This window comes from Wolffia australiana, chromosome 18 (assembly GCF_029677425.1).
Source record: "Wolffia australiana isolate 7733 chromosome 18, ASM2967742v1".
Lineage (NCBI taxonomy): Eukaryota > Viridiplantae > Streptophyta > Magnoliopsida > Alismatales > Araceae > Wolffia > Wolffia australiana.
Window position 1 is genome coordinate 2109060 of NC_135852.1, and position 10211 is coordinate 2119270.

Sequence of the window (10211 nt, forward strand, 5' to 3'; positions counted from 1 at the left end):
TATCATCATAATTGATTAAGTCTAATCATAGTTTCATGGACTTCATTCTATGCATCACACATGCACTTTAATGAAAGCATTATTCAATATATATGGAACAAGATATGGAGTGTGTGATTGGCTTGCCAAATACATATACTTCCATCACTACCACATATGTCTAATATTTCATTCATGAGAGACTCTCTAATAACTTAGGGTCTGATTAACCTTCTTCCTTGAGTCAATAGCGTCTTCTACTAAGGGCTGGTGATCCCATCTATACCACTTAATCACCTTTGGGTACTTCTTCCTGCATCCAAGCAAGGACAATTTGGAATATCGTAGTTAGAGATTTGTAGGTCATATTGAAAACAAAATCATCCATAAACAATGTATCTTTCGTATATCAGATCTAATGGCCACTTTAAAAGCATGACATGAAATATACTGATTCACATCAGTTAGAAAACTATTCAGGAGTTCATATAAATCAATTTAGTGAACTCTTTTACAAAGGAGTATGCAATATATATCCTTAGTGTCTCCACACCATGGTCTACATGATCGGACATACTCATCATAGGAGTGGACCTAGATGATGATATTCTATTTAAAAAATTTTGATGGCCCTTCTTAAGTTTGCTTCGAATATGCATAATTTTAATTCATGTTTAAATTTTAGTGATCTATATATTAGGATCTCATCAAATTCACTTAATCACTGCATGTATTCATGTACTTCAATTATATGCATGAGATGAGCATTATAATGAATATATTGCATTAATGGCTATTGATTGACCTGTAGAATATTCATTTTTCATGCATGTCACATATATTACCAACACGAAATCCATAGGGTCCTGTGCGTACCAAATATTGGGCAAAAATAATAATTTCACTCTGCCCAATGTTGCGTACACCCCTACGCTCTTGTTGAAGAAGGTCCCCCATGTGGAGCACCAGCTGATGATATTAGTTCAATTAATTTAATGCCAATAAATGTTTTAGAGTACAATCTCATGATCTCATCATATCGATCATAAATATCAGCCATCATCTGCAAGAGTCATATATTTAATTTGCTTATATATTATTAAATAAACATTAAAAACCACCCATTTGTTCCCTCTAAGACCCTGTATAGTGGGCGAGGTGAATGATTTCGAGGTTGGGGAAAGGAGATAAAAATTTTGAACCATACTATTAATTTTTAGATGTTAAATAAGATGGTCTAAGGAGGATGAATGGGTAAGAAAGAACTGGGTTCCTGATTGGATCATCAGATGAGTTCGGTTGCCTAAACCAAAATTGGGAACTGTAAACCCAAGTAAACCCAAGGACGCATGGATCGGGCAAGTAAACCCAAGTGCCATCATCTTCTCTTTGTTTGATCAATGGGACTTCGACTGTACTGTCACAATAGGGATGGTAGGCCTAGTGGGGCTCGAAATGTTAACCAATTTAACTATAAACCCCTACTTATCTCTACATGCAATTCATTCTTCTTGAAACGCTGTTTTGTGTTCCTTGGTTGGATTTATTGGTATAAATTATAAAAACTTTATGGTCGAAAATACTCAGCACCTAAACTCTGAGAATATATTGAAGTCACGAGAAAATACTCCATCCTTTTCATTCAAACTGTAGGGATATTGTTTGAGCCAAACATGCGCTGGGCATATCCAGTGACTGTATCATGATCATATGACCATATAGGTGAAGAAATTACACATTATGTTACAGATGAATGTAGATCACTACGCTTTGCCGGGCTCTGGGAGGGTGATCAAGCGAGTCTTACGGTCATACACCAGAGGAGTACCGCAGCTGCAGATATGAAGAGAAAATGCAAATTAAGATCATTTGACCAATAATTGGTAATTAAAAATGCATGCCGCATAAAAACAAACAAAATCAATTAAATTCAATATGTCAGCAGCATAGATTAATGATTAATCTATATTTTTTCTTACTTTGACCAATATTAATTCAGATCATTTGACCGAAACATGGTAACTGAGATACGATTGTCATCAAGAAACACCATAATTTTTCACCTGATGTCAGTAAGTCAACAACATAACTTGAATAAAGTCAGGGAAGAATTCTTACTTTGTGCAGTTCACTTTATTTGTGACCCCACCGCTGGAAATAGATAGGATAGTGCCGAAAAAGGAACCATTTTCGGTGCCACAGTTAGGGCAAGGACCCTGTAAAAAAAGATTTCAATGGGAACGAAGGACATACATGAAAAAGTTATATTGCAGCAAAATTAGTTCATTTCGTCATTGAGAATACCTTAAGAATCAAAAAGTCTTTGACAATGGCATTGGTAAAGGCACTTGACAACCAGAAGATTAAGGGCACGGCAGCAAACCAGGTGAAGATGAAACTGAATGGCTCCGGCAGCTGAGGTCGGAAAAGTGATGAAAAAATTAAAAATCATCAGCAACCATTACTGGGAAAAAGGAAAATATAGACGCTAATCAGATGATTCTTTTTTATTAAATATATGTGATACATAAATTGATGCAGGTTTCTATAGAGGAAGGATCTTGGAAGAGAAGCAAGCGAATAATTTAAACAATGTTTAGCGGCCTGGATTGGTGTTCTTGCCAACTAGGGCTCATTCAGCAATCTCTCGATTGTCCTCCTTATAGGAGGATTACAAGTACCCTAGAAGAAATTGATGGAAATACCCATAACAGGGGTTGGGATCCAATCAATTAGGAAAAGAAGCGGAATAAAAGATGAACAAAAAACATTACCTCCAAAAGGTACGTTATCTCAAACCCAGTCAGGTCATCCAGAAAGAAAAACCTGAAATTCAGACATGTACATAACGTTAATTACAGTTCCACTGAAATATTGATGACTCGAAAATGTTAGAATACATATGATGTACAATTCCAAAATTCATTGTAAGTCATCACATCATTCTGGGAACAGAACTTACAAGCCAAGAGAAACTACAGCTGCAGGTACATTAAGGAGGAACATCTTGATGTAATCCACACTTAAGTCACTGTAAACCTGCGATGCATTAAATCAAGTATAAAATTTTGCAACAAAGAATAATACTGTTGAGAGAAAGTTTACTTACATACTGTCGAGAGAAAAGTTAAAAACGATATGCTTGGCTCTACTTTTGAACTCATTTATGCTATGAAATCATTGATCCCAGTAAACTATCCAATTTTCAGGAGTGTACCTTCCTGCTACGAAGACTGCATCTGGGACCTTCTTGTACCACATCGCTTCCATCTTCCTATGAGACATAATACAATTTCACTCGTGGGTTAGGAAAACGAGAAAAGATGAAAAATAAAACATAATTAAAATCCCAACTTTCTTAAGCCAGGAAATAAAAATATCAACTCCATTAAAAAAAGGACCGAAAATAGTGGCCTTAAAAGTTCTACCTTCAGCTTCATTTTCAACTGATCAAACTCCTCATCTGTCATTATAGGGTTGCCAGCTGCATAAGCCATAGACGCTTCTAGAAGCTTCTGCTCATCGGAACCTAGAATCATATCAAAATGGAAATGTTATAAGAATTATGATTCAAAAAATCCGTAAATATTGAAAAGATGAAACAATCACATGAAAGGGAATACACATACTTAACATTACAACGCTGCTGCCTTCCCACATCAGCTCTTCCTTGAGGTTATCAAATTCCTCATTTGACATGATCGCTTTCCTCTCGAAATAAAATGCCTGAAGATTAAAAAAGGTAAGAAAATATCCCAGGAAAAAATTACATAAGAGTCTAAACAAAGCAATCCCCACTTGGAGTGCTTGAAGAAACTCTTGCTCCATCTCTCCCAATGTTCTTTTACCCTTCTTCTCTTTACCGTCAAGGCTGCAGTAGGGCAAGATATTACCGTCCACAACTTCTTCAACTTGACCTGAGGACAAACGTTAAGATTAGAAAAGCAAACGGGATAAAACAAACTAATACCAACTAAACTGTTTTCAAATCATAGTTAGAAAGCATTAAAAATGGTCATTGTAGACCAACCCAGATTCATATTATATCCTTTGTCAGGATGTTTCTTTGATCTCTGAGACCAACACAAACTTCTTTATGGTTAGGAAATTAAATCACTTAGAAGTCTGTAATACTACATGACATATTTCAGTGATAGGGTTTAGCGAGCCAATGTGACTGAGATTGGATCGACAAAATCGATTGATTGAACAGCCTGGGCTGATGATCTGATCCGCTGACTTGATCAATCTACTTGGTCAATTCACCGAGTATGCTGATCCGATCAAGCAGGCCATTAGACGATCAGCTGATCCAACAGATCGGCTCTGGTTGATTTGATCAGTATAGTCAGATAGCGTAGTGGCTAAAGAGTCTGATCAGATGCTCTTCATGACAAACCAGATAAGAGTCAGAGAGGGAGGGAGAGACAGAGATGCTTGAGACAGAAAAGTACCGGCCGTCGCCTTACGTGTGCGACACCAACACAGAGAGTGAGAGAGAGGGAACTTGAAATATAAAGAAGGTTTTTTTTTAATCCTTATTAATCAAGTGGATCAATAGACCCAGCTGATCGAGGAGGAGATCAATCCTTGATTCGATATGGAATTCGATTGGGACACTGAATCTATCTAGTGGGGCCAATCGATGATCTAATTGAAAAAGGATTGAGTCGATTGATGATTAGATTGATCGATTGATCCGATCGATCACTTGATCTTGACCATAATCAAGACAACTGATCATTTGAACCCTATTCAGTCAATGTTAAGCTTGACCGGGATAGCTGATTATATTTCTCAAAATATATGGTAGTCCATCACAGTAGGAAATGCCACAAAATCAAGCTTCTCCAATAGATTGCTTGTTCCACGAACTAAGTTTTTTTGTCTAAACCAAGCTCAAATACCAAAGTAAAACAATACTCCATCGATCATCTTTCACCAGAAAAAAATTATCCAAACACTCAAAGGAGAACTGATTTTAACCTAAATGCACACACCAAGCTTCCCAACCCGAGATGAAAATACTCGACCATTTCTCCAGCAAGCATCCCATTCAACAAATAAAAACTTCAGCAAGAACAAAACGGCAATCAACAAAATGCAAAGAACAGTATTCAGGCATTCGCAATGCACTAAATCATTTCAACAAAATCCAGGGCAAACCTTGCACTTGCTGCTCCTGTTCAGCAGCCCTGGGGCGAGCAACCATCAACCTGGACCGCCGTCCGATCGAGATCTGAAGGCCATGATTTCCTGAAAAGGAAGAAGACCCAGTTCTTGTAGCGGCGCCAGAACTCCGAACGAGGAGATTCGGGCGATTCCGGGGAGAAATCGAAGGAACCCGGAGAGACCCATCTGAATCAATCCTCGATCTTCTTCTGAGAAGCGTCAACTGGGGCGCAGTGAAAGAAGGCGAGGCGGTGGAAGCCATCTTCGTGGGTAATCCCCCTTTCCCCCCCCCCCCCTTCTCTCTTACTGCCCAAAATACCAACGAAAGAGCCCAAACAGCGGTGAAGTAGTGGGCATCAATCAGAGCTCGCACAGAGAGGGAGAGAGATTGGGGGAACGAATCGAGACGAGAGGTGGACGACGGAGGAGATAAGGAGCAGAGACCAATGTGTGGAGGCCAGAGAAGAAGCGAAGAAGAGAGAGAGAAGGGGAAGAAGATCTCCTCGGCTGTGAGAGAGTGGAGCCCACGATCGAGAAGTGATGGCTCTGGTCGCTCTTCGATCTGCCGTGCGGACCCATCTCAGATTTCTCTCCTCTTTCTCCAAAAGTTGAGATTTTTTCTTCTCTGGTACTCGCCTGTGCTTCAATTCTGAAGAAATTTGCACCTCTCAGCGCGTATAATCGCGCCATGCACGCGCATTTCGCATGGTGCTTGTGCCAAGACTCGGCCTTGCATGTGATTAGGGAACGGCACGTCCGGGATGTGACGGAACGGATGATGGAATGTGACGGACGATGACGAGATGAAACTTTTGTCATGTCCCCGTCTTGTCACGCGTCCCAGCATATACAAAAAAAATTGTCACATTACGTCACGCGTCCCTCCATTGGGCGTCCCGTCACGTCCATGTCACCGTGACGGCGTCACCGTCACCAGTGACGTGAGAAAACCCTTGTTTGACAGAGATATGCGCTTACGTGGTATTGACGCGCACGGATCTCATTGGCGATCTATTGGGACTGGTCGTCATGAAGGAAGAAGGGCGGCAACTACCAATGAGCGAGTCTCGTGCAGGGGTTTTCTATTAGAGGTTGAGGGGTGACTATTTCTCAAGGTACAAATATTCATCTCGTCCATCAACATATTTAGCATAGGACTGAACAGCTTTCATCACATTATTGCGCAATTAATGTAGAATGACATAGATTAAATTTTTATACGAGTCCCACTTTATGGAGATCTTATAAACAAAATGGATAAAAGAAACTTTAGTTCTGCAGAAAATGTATACATGTCCACATTAAGAACACTTCATACAAACTCCCATTTAAACTCACTATTCTTCCCAATGAAGAATGCCCATGTGAGTAGTATGCTCCATAAATGCTTTAGGCAATACACCTTTCGTAAGCGGATCCGCAATCATTGAGTTTGTTCCAATATGCTGTGTAGACAATTCTCCCTTTTGTATCCTTTCCTTGACAATTAAGTACTTGATGTCTATATGCTTAGACTTTGTCAAGCTCCTATTGTTGTTGGAGAACAGAACGGCTGACTTATTGTCACAATATATCTTCAACGGTCTTTCGACACGATCTAGAATTCGAAGCCCCGTGACAAAATTCCTCAACCATACTCCATGATTAGATGCCTCATACATAGCAATATATTCCGCGGCTATAGTGGATGAAGCTACAAGTGGTTGCTTTGCACTCCTCCATGAAATGGCTCCTCCAGCCAACAGAAATATATAACTTGACGTGGATCTTCTTGAATCTTGGCATCCAGCAAAGTCAGAATCAGAATATCCAATGATCTCCAATTGATCTGACCTTTTATATGTGAGCATGAAATCCTTAGTTCTCTGTAAATAGCGCATGACTCTCTTGGCCGCTATCCAGTGATCCATTCCTGGATTGCTCAAATATCTTCCACGCACTCCACGTATATCTGCAATATCCGGACGTACAAACTTGGGCATACATCATACTTCCAATAGCTGATGCATAAGGAATAGTATGCATTGCTTTTGCCTCCTGATTATTTTTAGGGCATTGACTAAGACAAAATTTGTCTCCTCTTGATACAGGGGTATTTCCTGGTTTGCAATTTTGCATGTTAAACCTCTTAAGGATTTTATCGATATAGGTCTTTTGTGATAACCCCATAATATTTTGAGTCCGATCTCGGTATATCTCTATGCCTAAGACAAATGAGGCTTCACCGAGATCTTTCATCTCAAAATTCCTTGACAGGAATGATTTGGTTTCACTCAATAATCCCATATTGTTACATGCAAGCAAAATATCATCCACATACAAAACTAAAAATATGTACCTACTCCCACTGAACTTATGATATACACAATTATCAACTTTATTCATCTCAAAACCATATGAAATGATAACCTTATGGAATTTGTGATACCATTGACGAGAAGCTTGCTTGAGTCCATAAATGGATTTCCTTAATTTGCAAACGAAATTATTTGAATCTTTGGACTCAAAATACTATGGTTGCTTCATGTATATCGTCTCCTCAATGTCTCCATTGAGAAAGGCGGTCTTTACATCCATTTGATGAAGCTCAAGATTGTAATGTGCAACTAGTGCCATTATTATTCTAAAAGAGTCTTTTAAAGAAACTGGAGCAAAAGTCTCTTTGTAATCAATACCTTCCCTTTGAGTAAATCCTTTGGCTACGAGACGTGCTTTATGTCTCTCCTTGTTACCTCTTGAATCCCTCTTGGTCTTGAATATCCATTTACAATCTATGGATTTTGCACCATCAGGTAGTGGAACAAGTTCCCAAACGCCATTATCATGCATGGATTTGATCTCTTCCTTCATGGCATAAATCCACTTTTGAGAATCTGAGCTTTCCATGGCTTGACGGAAGTTGATTGGGTCATCTTCCTCGATGCTCATGTCTACTTCATGCTCTTGAAGATACACCAAGTAGTCATCCGGAATAGCTCTCTTTTTCTCTCTAGTGGATCTCCTTAATGGTATTGATTCTTGAGGTTGTTGAGTTTGAATTTCAGGGTTGGAGGATTCTTGATTATCATCTTGTACTTCAATTATTGTTTCACCAATGTCAAGTGATTTTTCTTTATCTTGAGCATTGTTGTGAACAATAGGAGGCATTGTTAAACAATCCTCTTCAAAGACGATAGTTCTAATCTTATCTCCCCCCACAAACTCATCATCCTCAAAGAATATAGCATTCCCCGTCTCAAAAATAGTTCGAGTTGCAGGATCATAAAATTTGCATCCCCTGGATCGTTCGGAGTATCCAACGAAATGGCAGCTTAATGTCCTAGAATCAAGTTTCCTTTCATTAGGCTTATAAGGTCTTGCCTCAGCAGGACAACCCCAAACACGTAAATGTCTTAGACTAGGTCTTTTGCCCGCCCAAAGCTCATAAGGGGTTTTTCTGTTTCTTTGTTGGTACTCTATTAGTCAAATAAACTGCTGACTTTAGCGCTTCACCCCATAATGGTTCAGGTAAAGAAGTCTGGCTCATCATGCTTCTTACCATATCCTTGAGTGTACGATTGCCTCTCGGCAACACCATTCATGCTAGGAGATCCTGGCATCGTGTATTGAGGGACTATCCCACACTCTTCCAAATATTTAGCGAAAGGTCCTAGACGTTGTTCTCCCGATCCATCATTTCTGCCGTAATATTCTCCACCACGGTCAGATCTAATGGCCTTAATCCTTTTGTTGAGTTGATTTTCAACTTCAACCTTAAAGTTTTTGAACACGTCAATGGCTTGAGATTTCTCATGAATGAGATACAAGTAACCATATCGAGAATAATCATCAATGAAAGTGATAAAATACTGTTGGCCATTCCAAGAGGGTATAGGAAATGGACCACAAATATCAGTATGAATCAATTCCAAGATGTCTGAAGCTCGATATGAACCATATTTTCTAATATTTGTCCGTTTTCCCTTAATGCATTTGACACAGGTGCCAAAATCCTTAAAATCTATGTAATTAAGAATTCCATCTGACACAAGCCTTTCAATTCTCTTTTGAGAAATGTGGCCTAACCTTTTGTGCCACAAAAATGATGAAATCTCATCACCCAACTTTCGCTTTGTACCAACCGTACTTAATTGAAAGGAATATTACGAAGAGACTTTAGTGTCAACCAAATACAAATTATCATAAGCTCCTAAATTTCCTGTACCTAGAAGTACAGAATCCTTATAAAGACCAAATTTTGCCATCCCCAAATGAACAATTGTAACCAGATTTGTCCAATACTGAAACGGATATTAAGTTACGTCCAAAAGATGGCACAACAAAGGTCTGATTTAAAAGCAAATGATAACCAGTTTTAAAAACGACTTTAAAGACTCCAACGGCTTCAACCTCCTTCGCTTTCCCGTCACCTTGATAGATGAACTTTTCACCGTTATTCGGTTTGCAATGGCTGAGGCAGCCCTGCAAGGATACACTCACATGAGTAGTGGCTCCAGAATCTACCCACCAAGTGTACCTTGGTACAGAAGCTAAGTTAACTTCCGAACAAACATAAGAAAGAAAAATACCTTTCTTCTTGAACCATTCTATGCGCTTGGCACAGTTTTTCTTCATGTGTCAACCTTTCTTGCAGAAGAAGCAACACATCTCCTTATGCAGCTTCTTTTTAGGTGGAACGCCAGCAATTTTTTTGCCCTTCCTTTTTCCCTTATCCTTAGATTTGTCAGAAGAAGCAACTGTAAGATGAGCACTTTCACATTGTTCTGACTTCAGTCTCTCTTCCTCTTGCACACAATGCGAGATGAGCTCATTCAAGGACCATGGATCCTTTTGACAATTATAGCTCACCTTGAATTGACTGAATTGATGTGGGAGAGAGTTTAAAGCCATGTAAACAATGGATTCCTCCGGAAGTTCCAAGTTTAATCCCTTTAATTTGGAACGTATGTGAGACATTTCCATAATGTACTCTCGTATATTGCCTTTTCCTGTATACTCCATATTCGTAAGGCGATTCATGAGAGTACTAATCTCAGCTCTATCTTCTTTATGATACCGTT

General features: G+C 39.2%; 1 protein-coding gene across 1 annotated transcript; it reads right to left on the reverse strand.

The window, feature by feature from the left end:
* Nucleotides 1–1587: 1587 nt before the first annotated feature.
* Nucleotides 1588–5617, reverse strand: LOC144714917 (PGR5-like protein 1B, chloroplastic). The gene is made up of 10 exons (XM_078589722.1): nucleotides 5146–5617; nucleotides 3778–3896; nucleotides 3609–3705; nucleotides 3408–3508; nucleotides 3197–3253; nucleotides 2942–3018; nucleotides 2754–2805; nucleotides 2284–2394; nucleotides 2098–2195; nucleotides 1588–1812 (listed from the first exon to the last, which is right to left on the reverse strand). Exons 1-10 carry the CDS (start codon nucleotides 5411–5413, stop codon nucleotides 1743–1745), a joined length of 1050 nt encoding a protein of 349 aa, XP_078445848.1. The 5' UTR covers nucleotides 5414–5617; the 3' UTR covers nucleotides 1588–1742.
* Between the last annotated feature and the right edge of the window lie 4594 nt (nucleotides 5618–10211).

Bases quoted from the DNA above. Each gene is read 5' to 3' on its own strand.
- LOC144714917 (XM_078589722.1), bottom strand. From the start codon at position 5,413: ATGGCTTCCACCGCCTCGCCTTCTTTCACTGCGCCCCAGTTGACGCTT. The intron at 3,897-5,145 runs GTTTGCCCTGGA...GTTTGTCCTCAG, and splicing joins ACAGGAGCAGCAAGTGCAAG to GTCAAGTTGAAGAAGTTGTG. The intron at 3,706-3,777 runs GTGGGGATTGCT...TTTAATCTTCAG, and splicing joins AGTTTCTTCAAGCACTCCAA to GCATTTTATTTCGAGAGGAA.